The 26381-nt window shown below is 56.7% G+C and overlaps 10 protein-coding genes across 10 annotated transcripts; 3 read left to right on the forward strand and 7 right to left on the reverse strand.

Annotated features, from left to right (window-relative positions):
- Positions 1–50: 50 nt before the first annotated feature.
- K452DRAFT_328607 (uncharacterized protein) lies at positions 51–1139 on the reverse strand (the record flags this gene model as incomplete). The annotated part of the gene is made up of 1 exon (XM_033544997.1): positions 51–1139. The coding sequence occupies one exon, from the start codon at positions 1137–1139 to the stop codon at positions 51–53; it is 1089 nt and encodes a 362-aa protein (XP_033394566.1).
- A 314-nt stretch (positions 1140–1453) lies between these two features.
- K452DRAFT_233681 (uncharacterized protein) lies at positions 1454–2485 on the reverse strand (the record flags this gene model as incomplete). Its single annotated transcript, XM_033537322.1, has 1 exon — positions 1454–2485. One exon carries the CDS (start codon positions 2483–2485, stop codon positions 1454–1456), a length of 1032 nt encoding a protein of 343 aa, XP_033394567.1.
- On the forward strand, positions 2477–6464 carry K452DRAFT_352946 (uncharacterized protein; the record flags this gene model as incomplete). The annotated part of the gene is made up of 3 exons (XM_033545798.1): positions 2477–2489; positions 2841–3104; positions 3164–6464. The coding sequence occupies 3 exons, from the start codon at positions 2477–2479 to the stop codon at positions 6298–6300; spliced, it is 3414 nt and encodes a 1137-aa protein (XP_033394568.1). The 3' UTR covers positions 6301–6464.
- Positions 6465–7801: 1337 nt separating this feature from the next.
- K452DRAFT_233609 (uncharacterized protein) lies at positions 7802–11317 on the reverse strand (the record flags this gene model as incomplete). The annotated part of the gene is made up of 2 exons (XM_033537317.1): positions 7802–8589; positions 8644–11317. 2 exons carry the CDS (start codon positions 11315–11317, stop codon positions 7802–7804), a joined length of 3462 nt encoding a protein of 1153 aa, XP_033394569.1.
- A 1276-nt stretch (positions 11318–12593) lies between these two features.
- K452DRAFT_233566 (uncharacterized protein) lies at positions 12594–15166 on the reverse strand (the record flags this gene model as incomplete). The annotated part of the gene is made up of 3 exons (XM_033537314.1): positions 12594–13232; positions 13286–14349; positions 14410–15166. The coding sequence occupies 3 exons, from the start codon at positions 15164–15166 to the stop codon at positions 12594–12596; spliced, it is 2460 nt and encodes an 819-aa protein (XP_033394570.1).
- A 1070-nt stretch (positions 15167–16236) lies between these two features.
- K452DRAFT_85446 (uncharacterized protein) lies at positions 16237–19744 on the forward strand. The gene is made up of 8 exons (XM_033547235.1): positions 16237–16555; positions 16610–16674; positions 16733–17003; positions 17053–17678; positions 17728–18001; positions 18048–18128; positions 18184–18457; positions 18626–19744. Exons 1-8 carry the CDS (start codon positions 16534–16536, stop codon positions 19527–19529), a joined length of 2517 nt encoding a protein of 838 aa, XP_033394571.1. The 5' UTR covers positions 16237–16533; the 3' UTR covers positions 19530–19744.
- On the reverse strand, positions 19745–20551 carry K452DRAFT_85347 (uncharacterized protein). The gene has a single exon (XM_033547233.1). It carries the CDS (start codon positions 20380–20382, stop codon positions 19960–19962), a length of 423 nt encoding a protein of 140 aa, XP_033394572.1. The 5' UTR covers positions 20383–20551; the 3' UTR covers positions 19745–19959.
- Positions 20552–21213, forward strand: K452DRAFT_85348 (uncharacterized protein). Its single transcript, XM_033547234.1, has one exon. The coding sequence runs from the start codon at positions 20721–20723 to the stop codon at positions 21081–21083; it is 363 nt and encodes a 120-aa protein (XP_033394573.1). The 5' UTR covers positions 20552–20720; the 3' UTR covers positions 21084–21213.
- Positions 21121–21647, reverse strand: K452DRAFT_311314 (uncharacterized protein; the record flags this gene model as incomplete). The annotated part of the gene is made up of 5 exons (XM_033543408.1): positions 21121–21188; positions 21263–21294; positions 21335–21389; positions 21448–21540; positions 21584–21647. The coding sequence occupies 5 exons, from the start codon at positions 21645–21647 to the stop codon at positions 21121–21123; spliced, it is 312 nt and encodes a 103-aa protein (XP_033394574.1).
- A 1033-nt stretch (positions 21648–22680) lies between these two features.
- K452DRAFT_300917 (uncharacterized protein) lies at positions 22681–25982 on the reverse strand (the record flags this gene model as incomplete). The annotated part of the gene is made up of 2 exons (XM_033542383.1): positions 22681–23978; positions 24032–25982. The coding sequence occupies 2 exons, from the start codon at positions 25980–25982 to the stop codon at positions 22681–22683; spliced, it is 3249 nt and encodes a 1082-aa protein (XP_033394575.1).
- Positions 25983–26381: the final 399 nt, after the last annotated feature.

Genomic DNA, 26381 nt, shown 5'->3' on the forward strand with positions numbered 1-26381 from the left:
GCCCAGATGCTCCCGCAACGCCTGTCCGCAAAAGCGCACCCAAGTCTCAATCAATCAGCGGCGACCTTCGCGCCCTCTTCGAGCGCCTCCGCCGCCGCCTCCTCTTCTGGCTCCGGCAGCACATCATCGGGATCCAAACCCATCTGCTCGCCCACGGCGCGCACGACATCGCGAATGCCCTTACAGGCCGGGCTATCAGGATACGCATCGAGGAAGCTCTCGCCATAATCGCACGCCATGCCGATACGCGGGTCGAGCGGAATAGCGCCTAGGAACGGGATGTCGAGGTCCTTGGCCAGGCGGCGCGCGCCGCCCGTCGAGGCGCGGAAGATGTCGCTGCGGTGCGTGCAGTTCGGGCAGACGAAGCCCGACATGTTCTCCACGATGCCGAGGATGCGGATGCCCGCTTTGCGGCAGAAGTCGGCTTCCTTGCGCACGTCCAGCAGCGCGACTTCCTGCGGCGTGCTGACGAGCACGGCGCCGTCGACGCCTGCTTCCTTGAGGAAGCTGTTGACGCTGAGGTGCTCGTCCGACGTGCCTGGCGGCGTGTCCACGACTAGGTAGTCTAGCACGCCCCATGACACGTCCTTCAGAAACGTCTTGATGAGGCCGTTCTTCTTCGGTCCGCGCCAGATGACCGCGTCGTCCCGGTTCGGCAGCATAAACTGGACTGACATGACCCCCAGGTTATCCGCCACCCACACAGGCTCCATTCCAGTCCCCGTAACGTGTATGCTCTCCGCCTCCACGCCCATCATCTTTGGAATGCTAGGTCCGCAGATATCCGTGTCCATCAACCCGACCGCGCTGTCCGGGTTCGCTGCCAGCGCGTGCGCCAGCATCACCGACACCGTGCTCTTGCCCACTCCGCCCTTGCCCGACAGCACCAGGATTTTGTGTTGCACCTCCGCGAGCCGCGCCGTGATGACTGGTATGTCCGGGTCCGGGCCTTTGGGTGCCGAGGCGCAGATGGCTTGGTTAGGGCACCCCGCACATGAATCTGCCTTGCCTGCTTGTTGTGACTCCGGACCAGGGCAGTGTTCGGGTTCGGGTGCGACGAGCTTGGGTGCTTGCTTGAGTGGCGCTTCGAGCGCTGCTTCGCCGGTCGTGTTGGAGGCTTCTTCGAGGGACGGCGCCATTGTGGCCGAGTCGCGCGTCGTGCAAACGGTGGTCAGATCGGGAAGGCGTAACTGGAAACTTGTGGTGAGAACGTAAGAATTCAGATCGGTAAGGCGCAGGTGTGATTGTGAGAAATAGTTTGCTCCGCGGAATTCCAGCGGCGATGATGTTCCATGTATGCTTTGCTTAGTAATGCGGTCCGATGCCGCTCCACAGGGCTGAATCGCCCCGCGTCCTTTCAGCGCCTTCTGATTGGCTGGACGCTGTATTCTGCTCAACTTTTACGCTTCGGGAGTGTTTATGAGACAGAAATGGAGAGAAAGCGCTGAGCACTTTAGATGTTCCGCCTGCTAAATGCCCAGTATGCTTTCCAGGGCAGCTTCCAGTCCGTGGTGCGGAGCGAGGGGTTGAAGATGTCAAAGTCAAGCTTCTGCAGCTTGTCTAACCACAAACTCGTCGCGACAGCGGGCATCAACACACCAAACGCCCGCTCGACGTCCTGCTGCTGCGCCTGTGTCCCCGCGCTCAGTTGCTGTGGGCTGTACCGGTGCTCTTCCTCGTGTGCATGTTCGAAATCATGGTCCACCTCGCCGCCCGCACGCAGGCTGCTCAGCATCGTACGCGCCGTGATCAGATGGTCATTGGCACGCGTTGCAACGGCGAAGACAGCGTCACGCAGACCTGGCGCATCCGCACCCTGCCGCAGCACCTCTTCCTCCTTGACGCCCGCCTCGGCCATAATGTCGAGCGGAAGTAGAACAGCACCCTGCCGAGACGCACTGGACGCTGCCCCACCGAACGCCGCCTGATTGGAGTGATGGTTCGGGGGCGGGGGGAAAGCGACAAGTGGCAGGCCACGCAGGACCGCCGCGATGCCCGTCGCCTTGCCAATGTGCGAGGCGAGGTGGTCTGCCGTCACCGATGCCAGCGGCAGCGCCTGCAGCGTCAAGTACAACAGCGTCGAGTACGTATGTTCGGCATAGGTCTCAAGCGCGGCCAGATTGGCGTACGGCGGATTGCTTAGCACTTTCTCACGCTCCGCGATGACGCGCAGGAACCAGCTCTTGCTCAGGCGGGACTGCCCACCGCTGCGCGCATGTAGGTCTTCAGCCGCGTGTGCAAGCAGCACAGCTACGGGCTCCTTCTTCGGCGTCCCTTGCAGTGCGCTGGTGACGGCGTCCCGCCAGAATTCCATCCGCATCCGCCCAACTGTCTCGACCGATGTAGCATCGGCGATGCGGGCGACGTCGATGTTGAAAGCGCGGATAGCGAGGTATGCATCGCGGGCAGGAAACGGGATGAAGGTTTGGAGGGTAAATGAGGGCGAGTCGTAGTGGCTTAGGGGGGTCAGCTGGTGATGGCGCATGGAAGTGGGGGGCTTGATAGCTACCGTATAAGGTTGGAGCAGTATACGCGCGCCTTCTGGACTTCGTTTGCGGCTGCGGTAGTCACATAAGTGCGTCGACAGGACAAACAGGCGTTTGGGCGGGCAATGCGCCCTGCTGACCTGCGTAGCGACTGCATTGTGAGAGTGATTGACTGACTTCGGTGTGGGTAATCTGCAAAAGGCGAGCGGCGATTGGATTTATTTCTCCATGACGTCTGGCCCGTGTTGGTCGACGAATTGACTCGCGCGTCGGAACGCGTCGACACGCCCGCACGCCTCTCGCCTCGCCCGCGCTCTTCCACGACGCATTCGAGCATGTCCTTTACCCACCCAGACGAAAGACCCGCTAAGAAGCGCCGCTTCTTCGTCGACCAGTCTCCTGTCACATCAAACGACACTTCACTACCCGACGAGCTCGAAGCGCTTCCCAAGACAATCTCGGATGTACAAATAAATGCTGGAGCAGAAGATGTTGCCAATGGAGATAAAGGTCCCGAGGGCTTTGACCCAGACTTGTTCGCGTCTTTCGTCGGACAGGCAGTACCTGCGCCGACGTTACAAAGACTGCAAAAGCTGAGCGGGAATGACATACAACACGGTATGTTTGGTGCAAGCATTGCTTCACACTGGCAGTGGCTGACGAAGCTCTGTGTCTAGCTATAAACATTTTCCTGGACGGATCATGGGAAACTACTCCAGTTAATACCGCACTCAAATCCACAGGAACTCTCGATGCCTTTGCGAAATCTAGTAGATCGCATTCGGGCAGCGCAAGTGTTCCCCCGGCCGCTTCCACGCCACCCACACGACAATTACCGCCCCGGACTTCCATGCCTGATAAGCGATACATAGGAGCATTCGGCGTAGCTGGATGGGCAACGAGGAGTGGCTTAGGCCTGATCAAGTCCGGTGATACAGTGGGTATCGAGAGGACAAAAACACAGCCAGCTATGACAACATTTGGAAGAGGCGGAAAAGCAAGGAGTATTCTCAACAAGCGCCAAGACATTGTTGTCCGGTTCACCAACACTAGGGGAGAGGAAGTGGGTCGCCTGGAGAACGAGTCGGCTGCTTGGATATCGTCGTTGATCGACCAGAAAGTCTGCAGTTTCGAGGGAACCTGTATTTTCACTCCCGACAGGTTGCGGACCAACGACACGATTTATCTCCAGTTGCGCGCTTACCTTTTAAAGAATGTGTTTGAAGCTGGGGGGTTCATGAAGCCTCAAGACGCCAATCGGCAAACTACCTTCTTCGAGGCGCAGGAGTCACTGGAGGAACGTAACTTGCGTCTTCGTCAAGTCGGGTTGGTCAAGTTGTTTGATGAAATCAACCTACATCCGACTACAGCCAATGTTACGACAGAGAAGCACAAACGACAAGGGTTGCTTCGAGCCGCTGAGAATGCAGAGAAAAATGAACAACAAGGACCTTCGAAATCACAGAAATCTCAAGAAGGAACCCCTTCGACGCCTCCCTCGGACGAAGCAGAAGAGGGACAAGAACTCGCTCAGGATCAACTCGACTCGTTATACAAAAAGGCGCAGTCGTTCGACTTTAACACACCCGAAGCGGAGCCAGCGGAGACTTTTGCCATGGATCTCCGGAAATACCAAAAGCAAGCTCTTCATTGGATGATGAACAAGGAAAAAGACGAAAAGTCTAATCGAAGAGAACTGTCCATGCATCCGTTGTGGGAGGAATACACATGGCCAACCAAAGATGTTGACGATCAACCATTGCCGGAGGTCACTGGACAGCCCAGCTTCTATGTCAATCCGTATTCCGGAGAGATGTCTTTAGACTTCCCTGTCCAGGAGCAAAATTGTCTTGGTGGGATTTTGGCAGATGAAATGGGGTTGGGCAAGACTATCGAAATGCTCAGCCTTATCCATTCGCACAAGGCAGATACTTTGGCAGACTCAACGGCCAATGGGTCTACAGTCAACGACCTGCCTCGTCTGCCAAAGTATTCTACTTCCGTCGAGAAAGCTCCTCATACGACGCTGGTAATAGCGCCCATGTCCTTATTGGCACAATGGCAAAGCGAAGCGGAAAAGGCCTCCAAGCCCGGGACCCTCAAATCTATGGTGTACTATGGATCTGAAAAGGCTGTCAATCTCCAGAAGCTGTGCTGCGAAGCTAATGCGACGAATGCTCCAGACGTCATCATAACTTCTTATGGTGTGGTGCTCTCAGAATTTAACCAGGTCGCATCTATGGGCGGCAATCGTGGCTCGCATGGTGGTCTTTTCTCCGTGGACTACTTTCGCATTATCTTGGATGAGGCTCACACTATTAAGAATAGGCAGTCGAAAACAGCGAAAGCTTGCTACGAACTTGCAGCGGAGCATCGCTGGATCTTGACTGGCACGCCGATTGTCAATCGCCTTGAAGACCTCTTCTCTCTTGTACACTTCTTGCGAGTAGAGCCGTGGTCCAACTTTTCGTTCTGGAAGACCTTCATTACCGTTCCATTTGAATCAGGAGACTTCATTCGTGCTCTCGACGTGGTCCAAACGGTCCTGGAACCGTTAGTCCTCCGCCGCACCAAGGATATGAAGACACCTGACGGTGAAGCGCTCGTGCCACTACCACCGCGAAAGATTGACATTGAACTGCTCGAGCTGTCTCAAGCGGAGCGCGAGGTGTACGATTACATCTTCACAAAGGCCAAGCAGGCATTTACATCAAATGTCGAGGCAGGCACGCTGATGAAATCTTACACCACCATCTTCGCGCAGATCCTGCGCCTCCGCCAGAGCTGCTGTCATCCCGTACTCACGCGGAACAAGGCCATAGTGACTGAGGAAGAGGACGCCGCCAACGCGGCAGACATTGCCAACGGACTTGCCGACGACATGGACCTAGACGCACTGATCCAGCGATTCGAAGCAGAAGACGAGAACGGAGAGCAAGACGTCAACAGATTCGGCGCGCACGTCCTGAAGCAAATCCAGGCAGAACAGCACTCGGAGTGTCCCATCTGCACCGAAGAGCCCATGGAAGACCAAGCCGTGACGGGCTGCTGGCACTCGGCCTGCAAGCAGTGCTTGCTAGACTACATCGAGCACCAACGCGACAAAAACGAAATCCCACGCTGCTTCAACTGCCGCGAGCCCATCAACGCGCGTGACGTCTTCGTCGTCGTGCGCCACGACCCCGAGCCCGCGCAGCCTGAACCAGACAGCGAGAACCTGTACACCTGCACGCAACAGGAGCCAAGCGGCACGCAGACGCCGCGCATCTCGCTGCGGCGGGTTAACAGCGCCGCCAGCGCCAAGATCGAAGCACTAGTCTCGAAGCTCACGAAACTGCGCCGCGCGGAACCATTCACCAAATCGGTAGTCTTCAGCCAATTCACGAGCTTCCTGGACCTAATCCAAGGCGCACTAGGGCGGGAAAGCCTGCCCATTGTGCGCTTCGACGGCAGCATGACGCAAAAAGCGCGAGCGGCCGCATTGGCCGAATTCCGCAACGCGCCGCGGGGCGTGGTGCTGCTGCTGAGCCTGCGCGCCGGCGGTGTAGGGCTGAATCTCACGGCCGCGCGCCGCGTCTTCATGATGGATCCGTGGTGGAGCTATGCGGTGGAGGCGCAGGCCATCGACCGCGTGCACCGCATGGGCCAGGTGGAGGATGTGCTGGTCACGCGCTTCATCGTCAGTGGCAGTATTGAGGAGAAGATGCTGAAGATCCAGGAGCGCAAGAAGTTCTTGGCCAGTAGTTTGGGCATGATGAGTGACGAGGAGAAGAAGGTGCAGCGCATTGAGGATATTAGGGAGTTGTTGAGTTAGAGCCCGAGGCTGAGGGCGTGTGCCTGGGTGCTTAGTTGCTTGCTTGCTTGTTGCTTGTTTTTGAGGAGTATGGGTGCATGCGTGGGTGCCTAGAAGCGCCGTTACATGTTTACATAGGACATTGAACAAGACAGTATCTCCACACACTATATCATAATACAGACCTTTTGATCCAGCGGCCGGCGATGATATATATAGCTAAGACAACAACACCGCAGCAAGGGATTCTAGCTATTCAAATATCTATAGTGAACTGCGGGGTTGAGCAATAAGGCCAGGTCGAATACTTACCACAACCACTCCCACACACCATTTCGAGTCCAAGCCACCTCCTCAACAACATACATAGACAAGCCCTCCCGCACGCTCTACGCTCCACCCGTGTAAGCGCGCAGGCAACGTCGGTCGCCGTTTGCAAGATAGCGGTCTCTTCTTCACCCCGCACAAACATTACTAAGTTAAATCATGTAGAGTCTGTGTGTGTGTTCTAAGGCCTTCAATTCACCCATACCCCAGCCGGGCTGTGAGCTAGATAAGGTATACGCTGTTAGGTAGCGACTGCTGGTATCGTCTCCTGTCGAGCTAGACGGTGCATCTCGGTTCGCGGTGACGGATGCTGTCAATGTATGAGCTTGTGCAATTATCTAGTGTAGCCACTTACTGCATCACTAATATTCGACGCGTTGTAAAGCTGTCGTGGCGTTGTGACGTGCCTTTGGAAGTAACTTAAGAGAGTTTGAAAGCACTGGTGTAGCGATAGGTGTTAGATTGATTTTGTTATAGGGGTTGTAGTGGCATTGATACTTGTGTGAGGAAATGTGTGTCTGGGTGTAAGCATGAGTATAGATATCTATATGAAAATTAAGCTTATATACTGCGCTCCCTCTAACTATATAAACCTATCACCAACCCTCACACATACACACACACACATATGCACACAACCACATAAGAACACATTAAGTAGTTAAAGTCTGTCTATCCCCTCCTCGCCTCTCACCATCCCCTCCCACAACCAGCCCCCAGACATTGAGTATAAAGCATCAGTAGTATCATATATATGTATTCATCCATCCCACGTGTTCTTTTTCCTCCTTTCCATCTCCTCTCACATCTCCTCCCCAACTCCTTCCTCCCCCACCTTTCATCCCTCCGTCCCTCCCTCCAGGACTAAATAATTACACGCGCCCAGGCGATAACCAGCGGGCGCCACGACGCACCAAAAAAACGAGCTAACAAACAGACAGCAGCAACAACAGCACCCTACTCCAGACCACACGACTATCCCGCCCCGCCCCGTCCTGTCTATTATGTTGCGCCAAACGCAGAAAGGTAGAAGAAGTAGAAGTAGAAGAACAAGAAAAGAAGAGATGGAGAGAAGAAAGAGAAAGAAGAGGTCAACGGCTCAGGGCTCGATGAAGCAAGCAGACCGAAAAAAGCCAGACCGCGTGCGTCACGATGAAGACATACGCCGCATCATGGCCTTTTCTTTCTTACGTTCTTACTTCCTTCCCCGCCCAACATCCCTCCCCCACCTCAGCCCGCTCGACCTCCGCCGGTGATGATGGCTCTCCTCCTGGCCCGCAGCCGGCGGCGGGCGCGCCGGCTCCGCGAACCTAATGCCGGGGGTACGGCTGCGGCCCTCGTCGTGCTCGTCGTTCTCGTTCTCGTTCTCGTTCTCATGCTCGTCGTGCCCATCGTCATCAACTTCATCACCAGCAGCAGCAGCGGAGGCAGCCACATCCTTCATCTCCTTCTCTTCACTCGCCGCCTGCGCCTGCTTCAGCTGCAAGTCCCTGCGCTCGCGCTCCGCGCTGTCGCGCTGCTCCAGCTTCTCGCGCCCGCGCTTCGTCTCGGCCGGCGGTTTGCGGATTCCCTTGCCCACATCCTCCTCCTCGGACTCGCTCTCCGAGTCGTGCGCGCCCGACCCCAGCCCCAGCGCGCCTTCACGACGCCGCCTCTCCGCCGCCGTCTCGCCTTCCGCCAAATGCGTCGCTGGCGCCCGCAGCTTGTCGCCCTTCTCGGTGCGTCCGGCCGCGGCAACCGGTCGGCGCGAGGGGCTGCCGCCGCGCGTTGGCGTCGTCGACTGCGATTGCGACTGTGACTGCGACTTCTCGGCTAGGCGCCGCCGGCGCTGGGCCGCGCCTGTCTCGTGGGCCTCGAGGTCGTCGTGAATGTTGTGGAAGGGGATTTCCTCGTCGTCACTGTCAATGAGCATGAGGCCGTCGGGGCCCGTGGGGCGACGTTCCCGCTCATCCGATCCAACGCTCCGGACGACCGCTTGGCCTTCTTCGCTGACTGGGATGGTGTCTGTTTGGGCGCGCGGCGCAGCTTTGCGGCCACGCTCCTCTCCATCCTTGGCCTTGGTCTGGCGCTGCTCTGGTTGTTTCGACGAGCCCGTGGCCTCGCGCGCATCCGCGCGTGCCTCCTTCTTGACGCTGTCGGGTACGTTGCTGTTCTCCACCATCTTGGCGCGCGCTTTGGGGTCCATCTTCTGGATCTGAGCGATGAACTCGGCCTTGCTCATGCGTTGACCACCCGCATTGACCGTGAATCGGATGTGCTCGTCATCACTTTCCTCCTCCTTTATCCTCTTCTTCTTCTTCTCTTCACGCTCGGCCGCCTTGGCAGCCTTCTTGGTACCGCTGGGACCCTCACCGTTGTCCGCCACCTGGCCTTGAGACGCTGCCTTTGCATCTTCGTGGGACATGCCGAGAAGCGTGCCCATGCGGTGCAAGCGTTGGCGTGTCTTGCCGGCTTCGCCAGCAGGGACTTCCTTTCCTTCTAGTTGTTGCTGTTGCTTCTTCTGCTGTCCCGGAATGTCGTACTTTTTGATGACTTCACCATCCTCATCCTCGACAATGATGGTGTTACCAAATTGGTACGCCAGAGCTGGACCGCGCTTCGGTTTCTTCTTCTCCTTCTCGTTAGGGACAGGTGGTGTGCCTTCGGTATGGCGGCGCTGTAGACGGTGCCGCATGTCGCGCCAATGACGTTGGGGATGCTCGACGCCGTCCTTGATTTCGTGGCCAATCTTGGCACCTTCGTCGACCTTGTGGTCGTCTTCTGTCTGTGCAACGCCACCCTGAATGTCCCTCTCTCGCATAAGCCTACGGCCTTCTTCCTTGGCGTATTTGGCACGTTGTTCGGGGCTTTGGCCCTTGCTGTCATGCACCTCAAGAACATTTCCTTCTTCATCCTCGAAAATCGTGTGAGAGCCTTCCTGGTAAATCTCCTCTTCTGGAGACTGGGACCTTCCCTCCTTTTCGATCTCTTCCGGAGATTCATCGCTGTTGAGCGCGGTCGCCTCCGAGTCAGTCTTCGCTTGGTCTGGAAGATCGGCCGGATCGTGTTCGCGACGACGTTGAGGAGCAATGGCAGATTGACTAATCGGTCCTCCAGGGCCCACTCCCTCCCACTTCTTGCGGTTGCGAGGTCGAAGACTTGAGGAGCGACTGTGAGTGTCATCATCCTTTTGGCGGCGCAAAAAGTTACCAGGAATACCGAGAGGCCCAAGAGTGCCTGGCGCAAACTCTCCCTTTTCGTCGTAAGAAGAATCCGTCTCGTCTGGCCGGCGCAGAGACATAGAGCTCTTGGAGCGCGACTGGATGCGCGGAAGTCTGTCCATCCATGAAGGACCCTCTTCGTTCGCCTGCGTGTAAGACAGGGTGAGAGTGAGCGTGTTGATATGCTTTCCGAGCGTAAATACGGCAATCGAAGATCCATGAACTAGAATAGAGCAAATAACCAAAAACGTGGTAATGGGCCAGATGAGCGTAATGATGTTGAGATGGCCGTTTTCCGCGGCAGACGGGAATTCGTCTGTGGGCTCCGAACCTCCTTCTACAATATGCTCCATCTCAGCTCTAGCCAAAATAGCGACGAAAATGGCGCCCACGCCGATAGGTCCAAAGTGACCTGCGAATAAAGCCTCGCGCCACGTTTTGATGTCTGGAATCAGCGGTTTCATAGCGACCATAATGGGAATCCGGCGGAAAAGAAGGACCAGTATACCAATGACGACCAGTCTCCACGGGCTGATGCCCAGAGCGGCGTCGTTGTAGGTCTCCCAAGGAATGATAGTGCCGAAGTAGACGAAGAAAGCCAAGTTAATGAGCAGATCGATAACGTTCGAAACATGGGCCTCTTCGGTTTTTTCCAGGAACCATCCGTCGTTACTGAAGCCAACTCCGCATGCGAAACCGATCAGCAAGTCGTCCATGCCGAGCATACTTCCGGAACCGGCGCAGAATAGGGCCAATACAAAGTAGAACACGAGGAAGCTCTCTCGATCGATGAGGTCGTGTTCGTGGGCGTAACGGATCAGCCGCCTGGCGATATAGCCAATGACGACACCGTAGACAGCGCCGAAGATACACTCGTAAAGAATGGTGTAGCAGAACCAATGCAACGAGACCTCCTCCGGGTGGTGGTGGTAGCGAATGACGTAGACGGCCAGGTAAATGAAGGGAAAGGCCATGCCATCGTTGCAGCCAGACTCGGCAGAGAGCAAGTCACGCAAGTGCTTCGGCACACGCTTCGCGAACTTGCCTTTACCAACGACGGACGAGGCAAGCACAGGGTCAGTGGCCGTGACGCAAGCCGCGCAACACAAACTATCCAGCCAGTTCAGCTTGTGTCCCATCAATGCCCAAATAAAAAGACTGGTAATGAGCCAGCCGAATGTCATAACCGGAACGAGGAGGGCAAACAGCGAGCGCCAGTGGCGCTCCATGTAGGCCTTTGGCAATTCGACTCCGACGGCGAAGCATTGGACGACCAGGACGATGCGGGAAAACTCCAGGGTAATGAGGTCGGTGTTGCCCCAGTCCAACGGATTGATCAGGTTGGCGGCATGGGGACCGAAGATGATACCGCAGAGGGTGGCTACCGTGGCTTCGCCAATGTACAGTCTTTCCTTGATGACGGACGAACACAGCATGAACAGGCTGGTGAAGCCGCCCAGGATGATGTAGACCAGGTGCGGCCGGGTGATTTCCAGGTGGTGCCACGCCATGTTGGCTGGTTGCTACGCGTGTGGTGGTCGGGAGACGGGAAAGACTGAAAGGGTCTTTGTAGGCAGGGTATGTTTGGCGGTGTGCCTCGGGGGGAGTCGATCGTTTCTCGACTTATGTGGGGGAAAGGCCCCTGGGGTCGCGCGAGGGAGTAGTAGCGGTGGTCGACAGCATATGTGAACTGGTCGCGCCCAGTCGCCGCTCCGGTCTGGCCTCGTGCGGGCGTGGCGCGATAAGTAGACGGAAGGTGGAGCAGGTGGTCGGAAGTTGTGCCGGTCAGAGATTGAGGCTCACGCAAGACGTTTTCGTGGCCCAGGGCTTGGCTGACCTAGTTGGCCGGGGGTTGGCTGGCCGGTGGAGGATTTCTGAGAGGGTTCGGCGGTATTCTTTTCGCGATGACGGTGATGCGGCGGGCGGAAAAGGCCGTGCGGGGACCACGGGTTCGACTGAACGGTTCCAACGGCAAGCCGAGCGCAACACTGCCTCTGTCAATCGTCGAGTTGGCGCCAAGTCGCGAGAGCTCTGCAGCTCGGGGAGGGAGAGAACCGTGGCGAGGACCGAGAGTGCCGTGACGGCTTTTTTGTAGGAAGCCTCGCTCGTGGCAGCGGAGCCACGGCCTTGGGCCTCTTGGCGGCTCCTTGGCTCGCATAATGGCCGCGGAACCGTGGTGCTTGCGCCGTGGCCGCGCTGGATGGTCTGCCTTGCGGCTCACCGCTGCCTGACTCGAGCTGCGTGCCCAGACGGTTGTTGCGGATCGAGGACGGAGGAGCTGTGGGCGCAGGGGAGCATGAACATCAACACCTCACCAAGGCCGGCGGGGTCGTCTGCCCACGTCTGATTGGGCCTGCCTTCCAAGCCACCGACGCGTCTCCTCTCGCACTTATCAACACGCTTGTCAATTTATTTGCTGTACAATAATAATTTCGCATTACCGGCGGACCCCCAGCCTTGGCGCGCTGTTGACCTGAAAAACGAAAAACACGAAAAAAAAAAAAAAAAAAACTCCCTCCGTCTATAGCTACAATAAACTCCGGCCCGCTTCCACACAACGCCGGCTATGCATGCAAAGCTCCGCTGTCGTGCGAGCAAAGATATCCGAGAACTAAAACCATGCGAACCTTCCCCGCAATCAACCCTGGCCCACACCCCACCACCCCACCCACTCTTGCCATTTTGCTTCGTACATGTATGTATGTCCATTTCGTCAAGAATCGTTGAAGATCGTAAATATGTGTTCTGTCGCATGTCGCATGTCAAGAGACCCTTCTTCGCCTTGCGCTATTGCGCGATATGGCCGAGGGGTACCCATGATCGCTGTTCGTCCATGCTGCGGTTCACCCGGCTGCCGGGAGTGAGGGGGACCTCAACCCGACCCGGCGTCCGCACTGTGTTTCCTTCCCCGTCGCTGTCATCATCATAAGCGTCGGACAGTCGCGTAAAGTAGTCAGCAAGGCCGCTGGTCGGGCTCGCAATCGAATCATACTCCGGCGGCGGCGTCTGCAAAGGCGGAGGCGGCTCCTCATCCTCAAAGGCGGGTGGATTAAACGAGGGCGCGCGCACGAGATGAATGGGTCTTTGCAACTGCGGGACAATTGGACCCCCAATGTGCGCTGCCTGCGGTCTTGCGAGTCCGGGACTTGGAACTTCCACGGCGTTGGTTGTGCGAGCTGAATTGAGCGCATTGATCGTAGGTAAAAACGATGCAGGAGAGCCACGTCGTACAGGGGCATTGGGGCAGCCGCATTCCGGAAGAGTCGAGATACCGTCACCGGATTCGGGAGACGAGTAAGCCGGCAGTGCAGTGTTGGCCTGAGTAGCCCGGCAGGAAAGGATGTGGAACGGCGAGTCGATAGAGATCTCGAAATGCCGTCTCTTTCCGGGGTCGTTTTGATCGGGCCTTGACAGACGCATCACAATCTGCGTAGACCGTTAGCCGATAGAACCAATACTGAACAGAGGACTGAACTCACCTTTATCCAGTGGTGCACCTGAATGTTGCCGTACGTCGTATCAAAGTGCAGCTTCTGGAACTTCTCTCCCTTCTCACGTTGAGTGTGACAGCTGGGCAACTGGACGCTAAACTCCATCTCCGTCGGGCCAATATTGTTATCACCGTCAAGACATCCAAGTAGATTCGTCGAATCTTGGAGAGTGAGGTTGTCTACGTCTCCCCGAGCCGCAGCAGCTCTCTGGTCGAATGGGACACCACCGCCTGAGATGATCCTCATAGAGCTTCCGGGATACGTACTGTTTGCCGGTCCGTCTGCCCTCTTCTCGAACAGCTGCACTTTCCTCGTTGGCTCTATCCTATGCACGCGTTTGTTGTTGCAATAGTACTCGATGTTTTCGGTAACGAACACCTTTATCCTGTGGCATTGCACTTTGGCAAGCGGCGTGAGTTTGAAAGCGATAGGCACCTGCGAACCCAGTGGGAAAGATTTCCCGGAGATGACAATGTCATAGTGCAGCTGGTCTTCCCAATTCCGGCTAATGGCGATAGGTTCGACCTGCTCGAGAGAGCCTTCCGCTGGTGCCCGGATGAGGACCACTTCCTTGTTTCCAACCAGATTGGCTCTGAAAGCACCGGCACGTTCCACCACGGCTTCGAGTTCGTATTTAACAGACCCAAGTTCTACGTCGATCGTTTCCGGAAGATGGCTATCAAGCGGCAATTCGAAATTATAGACGTAGTCGCCAGGTTGAAACGTCCTATAACCTTTTTGCGCAACAGTGGGCCCTCCAGAAGACGAATCACCTTTGCCAAAGCTCCTCGATTGGTTCACTTGTAATGATAGCCTCTTTTGGTCTTTGGTGCTGAGATTCGTACTCGAGCTCATTGGAGAAAACGAGTCAAACGACAGTTTGCTAACGCTCTTACCGGGAACAGCGAGGTGAGTTGCGGAGCGATCGTACAATTCGATATGATCCGCGCACGGTCCGGACTCCGCAGTGGGGAATTGGGCGTTGAAGAACGGCCATGTGTGGCTCATGATGTTGTCCACTTCTTCAAAGTCAGTTTTCCTCGGCGGAATACCTGCAAAAACTATTAGTTTTCCACTACGTTTGGTTGATACGCCGTAAATCGACGACGCACCTTCAGGCCATTTAGTGACTGCACGGCCCTTGAACTTCAGGCTAACAGCCTTGATCTTTGTGCTTTTTGAGACTCTCAGATGCAGGCTGCCTCTGAGCATCGCAGTACTCCTTTCCGAGTGCTCCGTGTGCTCAAATCCTTGAAGGAACAGAACAGGCTCCGCCAACGAGATTCCCAGACTAATTCCATTTCCTGTCGCTAGCGGCTTATCGTCCGGTATGGTTCTCGTGAATGAAGAGATGATGCTCTTGCGATTGCTACTCGTCTGACTAGACGTCGATCTGACACTATCAATGAGCGGCGGCCTAGCAACGGCTCCGTCGACCGGTCCCCCTGCAGTATTCCTCGGCAAGCTGCGCATTGTGTCGCTCGACGGTTCCCTCTGGCTCTCCGTGGACAACGAAGAGCCAGGATCCTCGGCGCTGAAACTCGGAGGGCGGGTAGGAGTAGGTGATTTCTCGCCGAGGTGGGGAGAGAAGAAGGCAGTGAGGAAGCGTTTCGCGTTTTCCCGTGGGCCCGCCAGCTTTTCAATGACCACCGGACGGCCTCGTCGAGATTTTTTACGAGCGAGAGAGTAATCGGGAGGGACGCGGGCGATGTGGATGCGCTGGGGCCGGCGACTGCGTGGGTTGAAGAGCGGACTGCGAGTCTGGAAGAGTTCGGCGGGAGATAAAGCGCAGCACGAGTGGCGCTCAGGCTGGTCAGGCAAATAGGACAAGCGCCCCCTCTCGGTATGAACTCGGAGATACTCTGTCATTATGGAAATTGGTGTGAGTTTCAGATGTCGCGGAGAGGAGCGGAGGAGGAGCAGAGACGACGGACGCGCGCATGCAGGGACACGGGGGAGCAGGGCAGGTGTTGATATGCACAATTGTTGCGAGACGTCTCGACGCAAGTGAAAGGGACATCCACGCAAGCAGGCATCGGCCAGCGGAGACGCGGGTCGCGACGCAGACGAGGTATTAAAGGCAGGACGTACAAAGGAAGAGGTGAGGGTGGGAGGGCGTGATGGTGCTACTTACAACAGCGAAAATGGCTCGTGGAAACAACGGTTCTCATGCCGCCGTACCTTTTACTCGGATTTTTGGGGCGGTCAAGGGTGGATGCGTGCGGTCATGCGCTGGCAAAAGTCGTAGGGACCGCTGCTCCTTGCTTAAAACGACGCGCCGGCGACAAACAGGTAAATGGGGTCGGGCAGGGAAGAGAGGCTTGCGGAGCGGACGCGCAGTCGTCGCACTGCCTGCACGGACTGATCGGCGAGTGCTTGGGGGAGGGAAGGCCTTATGAGAGGCTTCATCAGGCGCTACGTGCAGACTGCACGTCAGCAATGCAGGACGATCCAAAGGCTTTGTATTGTAGCCGGCCATATTTGAGATTCGTGCTGCCATCCGGCGCCTCCTGCCAGCCCGAGAGAAGCCTAGCCGTGACATCAATCGCGCTCTAGATGCGCCCAAGCCGGAATCCTCGGATGCAGCATCCACGAGCGGACAGCTGCCAGCTGCGCGCGCCGTACCATGGTTTGCATGCATGGGACAGTTGACTGTGACTTGACGCGGGGAATAATGCGATGGTCGTCCCCCTGTTGCACCACGTCATGAGATCTATTCCCGAGCCTCGGTGGCAATCGCAGGGCTGCGACTTGGGAAACCCTCGTGTCCTCCCGCCGACGCCAAGCGCCCTGCGGTCCAAAGGGTGCAGGATCTGCATCTGGGGTTACCGAACAGGATGGGGGCCCAACGGTCGCCGCTGCTCGCAGGCCAAAACAAAAGATAGGCAGGCCATCGTCAGCGCGACGGCGCCGTGGGGAGGCTCTCTCGCCATCGAACATCGCTGCCCTTTTCTGACGAATAGCGGTCACCACAATACGTGACGGTGACGTTTTGCGCGGGGACGACCACGAAAAGATGAGCGCTATGAGGACAGAGAATGTGGGGATTGGCTGTGGGAAACGATGGGCGCCTCCCGTCCGACACCGGGAGGGAAGGCATCTCAGCCCACTCCCCGCCACGTGACTGACGCGTCCGACGCGCCTCGACTCGGCCAACACCGCCCGCGTTTTAGCACGTCTTCCACTCCCCCAACCTAGCAGCCCGACTCCACTTGGGTGTCTCTCGGCCTCACAGGATGCCGCTCCCCGCTGATCAGGGTACTACCTACGCTCGTGCTCTACTATCCGTGTTCAATGCTAATTTTCTCCCAGCCAAGGCTCAGTCGCCGCTCGCAGGCGTCATCCTGTGCTGCACCGCCATCGACCAGGACCACCGAGTAAGCCTACCGCCCTCCACCCCCCAATCGCTACTAAAAACATCACTTATAGGGAGAGTTGGCAAAATGGGCAATCGAAATGGGCGCTGCCCACAAGTACGACCTGACCTCGGACGTAACCCATCTCGTAATCGGCCACATCTTCACGCCCAAGTACAAGTATGTCGCCAAGGAGCGCCCTGACGTAAAGGTCGTGCTGCCGCAATGGCTAGAGGCTGTTCGCGAGTCATGGTTGAAGGGAGGGGATACCGACGTCGCCGTCCTGGAAGAGACTCATCGAGCGCCAACGTTTTATGATTTGCGTATATGTGTAACTGGATTCGATGACCGTAAGTGGCGGCGCGTGAGCTCATTGGCTTTCCAACTAACATTACCTAGTCTACCAAAGACAATACCTTCAAGACAAGATTACCGCGAATGGCGCTTTATACTCGGGCGACCTAACAAAGTCTGTAACGCACCTTATCACGCGGAAACCGCAAGGCCAAAAATATACACACGCAAAGTTATGGAATGTCAAAACAGTGTCATTGGAGTGGTTCACCGAAAGTCTTGCGAGGAAAATGGCTCTGGACGAGTCTCTGTACGATCCCGTGCTGCCCCCAGAACAGCGCGGTATAGGTGCCTTTAAACTTGTGCCGGACGAAACAACACCCATTGGAAAGCGAATGCGCCCACCCGAGACGGGAGAAGGAGAAGGCCGACGGAAGCTAAGACGCACAGCCAGCACGAAGCTTGGAAGCCAAAGTTCGGCGATATGGAATGACATCGCGAGCGGCGGTAGCTTCTCTGCCAGACCGGAGGGGGATGATTTATGGCAAGAGCTCAAGCCTCACGCCTCAACCGCTGATAAAGCCGTAGCCCCGGAGAGCCGCGCTCCACTTCGGAAGGCCGCCAGCATGGTTGAACTCAACTCGCAGAATGCTCCCATTGAACGTCCAGTGGAGACCCGGGGCATATTTGCTGGGAGGTTTATTTACATGCATGGGTTCACGAAGGACCAGGTATGTTTTATTGACACAAGGCGAGGATTCGGCTGACAAGGCATTGCAGTTTGATATTCTCGAAAAATTTCTAGCCGATAATGGCGCTCGAGTTGCAAAAAGCCCAGAAAGTCTAGATCTGCTCTCTGATCGAGATTTGGACATGGGTTTTGTCATTCTCCCGTACAATGTGACTCACGACCAGTTTGAAGGTGTCCCACAGCGCGCTCGAAAGCTAAACCAGGTCAATGAGTGGTGGGTGGAGCTATGCCTTCACCACAAAAAGCTCGCAGATCCGAACGTCGAGATGCTATGTAGACCGCTACCCCAGCTCCGCACCCCTGGTAAGTTTTCATTTAAGCGCGTGTGACTATTGCTGACATATTGCAGTATTTCGTGGTATGACTATCACCGTCTCTGGCTTTGTGGATTTCGATCGTTTGCATGTTTACAAAGTTCTCAAACTCATGGGTGAGCCTATTGTCCAACAGCTCGCTCCATCATTTCTCTAACATTATGCAAATAGGAGCAACCTTTGCTGAAGCTCTGAGCCATGACACAAAGCTGTTAATCTGTGGTGCGTTCTCGCCAACCAGCCACAAGATCAAGTTCTGTGTCGATCAATCAATCCCTGTTGTATCTGCAGAATGGTTGTGGGCGTGTATTGCCTCGGCTTCGCTGAAGCCATTGGATGGTTATCATCTCACGCCATCGGGGCAGCATTCCAGAGATCCGGCTGTTCAGTCACACCCTCGTCATGATCCTGCACGGCCTGCAGCCGTTGGGTCAAAAAAGGAAAGGTATGTTAGTTCGATGCTCAGTCGGAGTTCCGTTTCGGCAAGTAACGCGCAATAATTTCCGCATGACCTTTCCTATAGTGCTTGTCTTATCAACCGCACCCTGGTTACTTACTGTTTTGGTGCCGATCATCGCAAAGCATGCTGGGAATCGCTGACGAATTCCTGCAGGTTGCACACCCGCTCTTTGAACGGTGACAGAGCAGTCGCGGCCGCTCGTCCAGATGCAGGCCTGACCAAGACGAACAAGGATTCGATCTATGTGCCACACACTGCGAAACGCGCAGGACCATTCTATGACTCGGGCAGTGATGGCGAGAACGGCGATGTCGGGGCAGGCGTCTCAGCGCTCAATGGCGCCACGTCCCAAAATCCTCTCCAGGAGCTCTCGTCATCAGCGCGGAACTGCCAGCGCAGGCACTCATCAACGCTGCGCCGTGCGGATACCGCGGCTGATCTCAGATCGGTGCGACAAACGAGGAGCCCGCCGCCGCCATACTCAGCGACAACCGACAACCGCGACAATACCAACCTTAACCCTAACCCGGCCTCTAACACAACAAGAACGGAAAGGGCAAACATTCCGACCGAATCCGGGGCCAGCTCGAGCAATGCGGTCAGCTCAGCAAACGCTCCTACCCTCAATGACACGATTGCCGCGCTCATAGCCCAGAAGAAGCAGCAGCAAGCCACTGCGTCGCGTCCCGGGTCTGCGCACTCGAGCACCGAGCCCGGCAACCACCGCCGCAAGCGCCAGCTCGGCCGCGCCCCGAGCACGACTAGCAACGCCTCAGCTGGCAGTTCCGCAACGCTACCACCCACTCTATCGGAAGAGGGCGGCAACAATAAGACGGGCGACGGCAGCACAGCAGTTGCAGCAGCTGCAGCTGACGGAAAGGCGTGGAGCGGGGCCGTGGTCGCGGAGCCGAGCCAGGCGCTGGCGTGGGGGGATGCGGGATGCACGCAGGAGGGGGGCGCGCTGAGGTCGGTGCAGGCGATTGGGGTGGTCAGGGATGTGGGAGCTGATGAAGGAGTGGGCAGCCGTGTGGGGAGGCGCAGGGCGGGGCGGGGCTGAAAGCTTGTCTTCGGTCCGGGCAGGCCATGGGTTCTGTTGGCTTTTTTGGTAGCGGAAGCGGAGGGGAGGGGTGAAGTGAGAGTTGAGGGCGTGAGTCAGGGTAGGGCATGTAAGCGCTACGTGCTTTTTTGCATGTGTTAGCTTTAGGGCTGGCTGCCTGGCTCGTGGTGGTGTACGACGGGCCGCAGGCGCAGCGCAGCAGCGCGCGGCGCAATCTTGCTTTGTGGGCTTGGGTTGGAAATACGGGTTGTAGCTGCGGCTGGATAGATTGACTGCGGTGTCATATGGATAGATAGATAGACGACGGAGATGGCAGCAAGCAAGCAGTGGTGGAGTAGTGGTGCAGCGCGGCAGCGCAGCAGAGCGCGCATCAGGAGCTGCGAAAACCGAACGATGGCTTTAATCTACTTTGATGTTTGCTTTGTCTGCTTTATTGCTTGCGTGCTACGAGGTACAATACACACACGATAGCGCGGGCTTTTTGGCACTGGAGTAGGCTCATATGTAGCGGGGCCGGTGGTGTTGCTTTTTTTTTCTTTTTTTGTTTTTTGTTTTTTTGCTTTTCTGCACATAAAGTTACTCCTAGTTTCCGTGCTCTAGATGTCGCGGAATCTATAGTTACGGGTCTGGGCCTGGGCCTTGAGTCTGGGGTCTGGGATCTTTGGGTTTTTGTTTTTTGTTTTTTGTTTTTTGTGCGCGGACACATGCGCGTGCTGAGATGCACGATGATGATGGTGGTGGTGGTGGTGGATGGTGGTGGTGCACGAGTACGGACGGGTGCGCGCGGTCTTGCTGGCCAGCTAGGTGGGAGTGGCCGTGCCATCATCATTGTTGCTGCGTCTACCACACTCATCCAGCTGGGTACCTATCAGCCTTCTTTCCTTGCTGCCATCATCCCAACATCCAACTTGCCAACAACTAACTAACTAACTAACTTGCTTGCTGAGCGGGTTGCCTTGCCCTGCCTTGTCTTGTCTGTCCTGCCCGTAACCATACACACCACACCACATCGTGGTAGCTCTCACACACCACACACGCCCCAGCGCAGCTCACGCCGCACAGCCCAGCCCAGCCCAGCCCACACACACCTCACCACCACCACCTGCTCCGCCGTGTGCGGCACACGTACACGTACGCGTACACAGACACGGCACGGCGCGGCTCGGCTCGGCTCGGCTGACCTGGCATGCTATGGCATGGCTACACGTAGAGTATGTAGTAGAGGTCACAAGGCGTAGCCCAGCCCTGCCTGCCCTTCCGGTCGTGCCAGCGCGGCTTTTGGTGGCGGTGGCAATGTTGGCGCTGGCGCTGGCGCTGGCGTTGGCGTTGACGTCTTACGCACGGCATATATGGCGGTCTAGGCTGGGCCTGGGTCTGGACGTCTGGACATGGCAAGCTGGTGGGGTTTGGATGGGCTGGGTTGGTGGGTGTGTGTGTAGGATGCGGTGGATGGGTGAGTGTTTGCTGAGGGAGGAGAGGGGAGGTGTAGGACTGAGTTGGGTTGGGTTGGGGGGTTTGGGTGGTGGGATGAAGAGGGAAGAGTGTAGTGTATAGAGAGGTTTTTATATTGGCATTTGTTTAGCTATTGGTATTATCTTTCGCCTCTTTTTATAGTGCTATTATTCCCTGCTATAGTATCTTTGTCATGTTTATATCTACCTATATATACGTATAATAATTAATATACACTAGTAATTACTAAACGCAACCTATAGTATAGATTCCTAACTGACCCTTTTCTACCGCATAACACACCCGTTCCGCCCTAGATATCAAAGCACATCACCCCTAGCGAGACTGCTCACCAAAAGGCAATCCACCACTGTAGCAACCACACCCGCCATTCTAGCTCACTTAATCCTACCAAAACAATTAAAAGCTTAGCACCAACTACCCTAACCCTCGTCCCACATCTAACCTTCACCCAACCATCCTACAAGCAACAAACACCACACATACACAGCTGCCCAAACACGTAAACCAGCAGACAGACAAACAAACAGGCAAGCACCTAGACAGGCAAGCAATCAAGCAAAAACCATAGACACGCGCACACAACACAAAGCAGCAAAGCAGCAGCAGCAGCAGCAGCAGCAGAAGGGCATAGTACAGTACCATAACGTACACAGGCGCACTCGCCCACCTAAGCACCCACCTGCTTCAGCCGTACCCATCTCACCGGGCAGCGTATATGTATCCCATCTCACCCAACCCTACCGCGTAACCCGCAACTCCAAACCCGCTGCGAGCCGCACAGGTGCACAGAAGCACTGCGCAGCGCAGTGCAGCGCAGTCACGCGAAGCAAGCATACCAGTTCAACACTCCACGACCATTCAGCCGCTCAACCAACCATCCATCCAACCAGATACTCACCGCGCAAGCCGTGCGTTGGCATATATCCGCGCCAGCAAGCGCCGCGCAAGCGCACTCGCACGCACGCAAGCAGGCACCAAACAAGCAAGCAGCCGAACGAACGAACGAACCAAGAAGCCAGCTACAACGGAAAAAGCAAAAAGAGGAAAAGGGATATTCACAGGAAAGGACCGTCCATAAAATGTAGTTCCGACAACGAACGAAGCAGCAGCAGCAACAGTAGCAGCGTTACAACCCACCGCCGCCCTCCTGTCCGTTTGTCGGGGGTATCTAGCAAAAGCAGCAGCTGCGGCAGGAGCAGCCGCCAGCGAACTAAGGTAATGAGAAAGAAGGTCAGAAAAAAGTATACGACAAGAAGAGAACGCTGGAGTAGGTGGGTGAGAAATGCGTGCTTGCGCATGCAGGTGCGTGGGCTGTGCCTGTTGCCGGTGTGTGTGTGTGTGTGTGTGTGTGTGTGAGTCCGTGAGGAGGGTGATCGATGGCCAGGTGAGAAGACAACAGCGCGTATCCCCCAAGCAGGCAGTGCCTGCCTCTTGAGTCAAATACGAGCGATAGTGCTCATGGCGGTGTCATTGGCCGTGATAGTGGTGGCGGCGGTGGTGGTGGCATGCCAGTGACAAAACGCAATGGACGACAACAGCCTCCCTCCTTTCCAACACCCGCCATGCATCCCACATAAAAGAAACTCCACCCACACCAACGCCGCGCCTGCCACACCACACCATAAATTCCACACCAACCACACAGCACAATCCCCTTCCACGCCCTCACCACGCCCTACGCCGCATGCCCAACAGGCCCGCCTCCTCCCCCACCCCCGCCATTCCCACCTAACCCATCTAGCCCAGACCCGTTCAGCAGTACATCCAAGAGATCATACCCACCGACATCCGGCCCGAACGTCGTAGCATTAACGTCCACAGGCCCAAACCCATTCAGCAGCGGATCAAGCGGCAGCGCGAGCCAGTCCGGCCCGCCCGGCCCGCCACCACCAGGGGCGCCGTTGCCAGCGTGGCTGGAATTCGGCCCGCCGCCCCCCGAAGGAGACGTGCCGTAGGCGTTCCCGTCGCCGAGACCGTTGGCGCCGCCACCGCCGCCGCCGTTGTTGCCGTTACCGCCGAAGTGCGGTCCGTTGTGGCCGTCGAGCATGTGGTTGTGCGGTTGGTAAGGGCTGCCCATGCCGAACGACGGCGGGGGCATGATGCTAATATTATTAGCCGAGGGGTCGTACGTCTCGGTGCTGATGCCCCAGAGGGGGTGATTCTGGGAGAGGCTGGGGGTGCGTGTGCCGGTGCCGGTGCCGTCGGGGGTCGCGAGGCCGCTATTGCTGCTGCCGTAGGCAGGCCACTGCGGCGCCGCGCCGTTGGCGTTGTTGCCCACGTGGGGGTAGCCCTGGCCTGGTGGTGGCATGAATTGCGGTGGCCGCCCTAAACCGTCTGGCGCTTGTTGCGAGGCTACGCCTGGCATGCCCGGGGGATTAGGGCTCTGGCTCGTGGCACGCGAGGCTTGCATCGAGGCTCGCCCTGAGCCGCCGGTGGTCATGCGCACAAACCGCGACTTGATGCATGTTATGAGCGTCATGAGGAGGTCGGCGAAGCGGTTGCCGACGTGCACATCGTCGACGATGCAGCCGCGCAGCGCTGAGACTGCTTCTTCCATCAGTCCAAGCGAGATGGCAACGTCGTCTTCAGTCGCTCCAAGCGCGAACGTCTTAAGTAGGATGATGGCGACGGAGATGATCCGGAAGAAGGTCCTGACAGGTGCATGCTTGAGGTAGCCGCCTGGCTCCAGTCCTTTGACAACAACTGTCAAGACATTGCGGCAGCCGTCAATGACTTCCCGGATGAAAAACCGATCGTTGCCATACATCCTCATTAACAACGCTGCGGGTATGGCACCAGGGTCCTTGGCAGAAGGGAGAGAGCCAAGGGGGGTCCCATTGGGCGGTGCACCGACATTGTTTTGTAGAGGGTTATGTATGCATCGCTCTACAACAGCTTGTAGAGCGAGAGAGTTGAGGTACACACGGCTATATTCGTATTCGATCGTCAAGACGTCACACATCAACGGGGGTACTATGTCTCGTTAACAACAATGAAATCCTACGGTATTGGAGTGTTCAACTTACTGAGATGGCGGTATCTGTCCAAATGCTCCCTGAAGCTCCGAAGCATTGGTTGAAATTCAGCAAGTAGCTTCTTGTACTCCTCAGACTTGATTAGTTCCCTGGTATGCCGGCGGTTACCAAACATCTGCTGATTGCCCCGCTCCATAATGGCAGCAATCTCCATCCAGAAATACAGAACCATTTCTTGGCTGTTGATTCTCCGCTCCCTACCGGGTGAGGTTCCGGACTGCTCGCGTATGATTCGCCCCGTTCTCTTTAGAACCTCGAACCGTTCATGCAGACGCTCGTCAGGGCTCTTGAGGAATGATGCATCCCTCTGAGATCGGGGCAGCATTGAGGTAAGGCCGACCCTGCCACTGGTCTGGGTGATGTAAATCAAGAGGAGTTCTTTAAGGTGGTTTTTCCTGCGGAAATATGCTTCCACTTTGGCCGGTGGCAGGTTCTTGTTCTCTTCCTGAAACTCTGCCTCGCTCGTCTCGTCAAAGACACCAATCTCGTAGGCCAGCGCCAGTGCGTTACCAAGGAGCATCCAGCACATCCGGTCGCTACGCCAGCAAGGTTCTAACCAGCTGTCGATGCGTTGCCCCCCAATACCCCTGTATTGCTCGTTGCTGTTGGTTTCCGCAAAAGAGACTGGCTCTTCACGGGCCATGAGTTCATCATCATCGTCCCCCGGAGGGAAGTGCAAGGCACGTGGGTGCCACTCCGTTAACAGCATAAGGCTTTCCACGGTTCCAAGTGCACGGAGTCCTTTACGGGACAGAGGATTTACATCGCAGCTTTGCTGGGCGCCAGCTCCGCAGAAACCACCACCAAATTGTTCTTGACCCCAGATCATCCGGTCAATCATGCCCTGGAGGTAATTCCAGAGCTTCTCGTGGATTGCGAAAGGCCGTGAACTCGACCCCGGCCCGGTGAGAGTCATGTAGCGAGAGGACACTGTTAGCAGTGTAACCACGAGCATCGGTTCCTCTGTGAGCAGAGTGATGTGGCTCTCATAGCGCTCGAAATTCGGGACCACAATCGGCGTCAATGGCGAGAGGTACTTGTAGAAGTAGTCCATGTAGGCAAGAGCCTCCTTGGCTGTGAACCACCCAGCGCGCACGAAGCGGAACTTTGACCAAGCTCTAATAGCCGACTGATACCCCGCCTCGTCGAAACCGTCTTCATTGGTATATGATTGTGAAATCGCCGGATCCACTACAGGCTCAACTGTAGACCGCGCCATCGTGGGACTAGTGTAAGGTCGCGCTCCTACCGTCGCGGGGCTCGTCAGGTTCGCCTGTGACCCTGGGGTGTTGCCGCTGACGGACATGGGCCGCTGCTGGCTGGTCGTGCTCCCATGCGCGTCGTGATCCATGTCACCAGTCCGCCCAGCGGCCTCAAATAGCAGGTTCAGGGCGTCGTGTCCACTGAAGACTTCCTTGGATTGTAGTATCGCCGTAGTCTCGTTGTTGACCTTCTGCGCATCGTCCTGCGTCGACAACTGGGGATCGGTAGGGCGGCGCAAAGGCTGGTATCGGCCGACGGAGCCTCCCGGAGTCAGAGGTTGGTCGGTACCGGCGGCATCGTAGGCAGCGGCCTCGTTGGCGTTGATGGTGGGCAAGGCGGGGTGTCGCGGGGTACTGTCGATGCTATCTCTGAGCCGCTTGCGACCATTGCGGACCTCGTAGTCGGAGGGGCCATCGTCGTCGATGCCCTCGCCGCCGTCCTGAGGCTTGCGCTTCCGCCTGGTCGCGGAGAAGAAGCATTCCTTGCTCTCGCGGCGGCATCTGACGCACGGCGGCTCGTGGGGATTGTCGACGGGGCCGAGGTCACATCGGACCTTCCGGCGGCGGCAGGGTATGCATGCCTGGTAAGTCCTGGTGTGCTGTTGCGACTGGGAGAGAGACTTGGCCGGCGGTGAGGTGCTAAGAGCAGCATGCGAGTCTGAGGGCGTCGCGTTGGCCATGGTGGTCGCGTCCATGGCTGGTTTTGCTCGGTTTGCAGCGGTTCAAGATAAGAGCGAGGGGTCCGGGCTGTCCAAGCGGCGATCAACCGCACGCGAGTCCGAGGGCAGTGTGGGGGGCCAATCTACAGATGCGCCGGGGCATTGAGGCTTCTGCGCGAGGGTAGGTGTTGCACGGTTTTGCATCCGAGGGCGTAGAGGCAGCTTTGTGGCGATAACGGGAGGGTGACTCGAGAAGCCATATCGTCAGCCGCTCCGTCACGGGACTCGACGTCGCCGCCGCCGCTCTGCCGCTTCGGGTCAGACACGCTTCGTCCTTCGACGCGCTCACTCCGATCAGGCAGGTCAAAGACTCTAGCTGGCACTCTGGCGCTGGTCATTTGACCCAAGTGTGAAAGTCGA

This window comes from Aplosporella prunicola (assembly GCF_010093885.1).
Source record: "Aplosporella prunicola CBS 121167 unplaced genomic scaffold K452scaffold_22, whole genome shotgun sequence".
Lineage (NCBI taxonomy): Eukaryota > Fungi > Ascomycota > Dothideomycetes > Botryosphaeriales > Aplosporellaceae > Aplosporella > Aplosporella prunicola.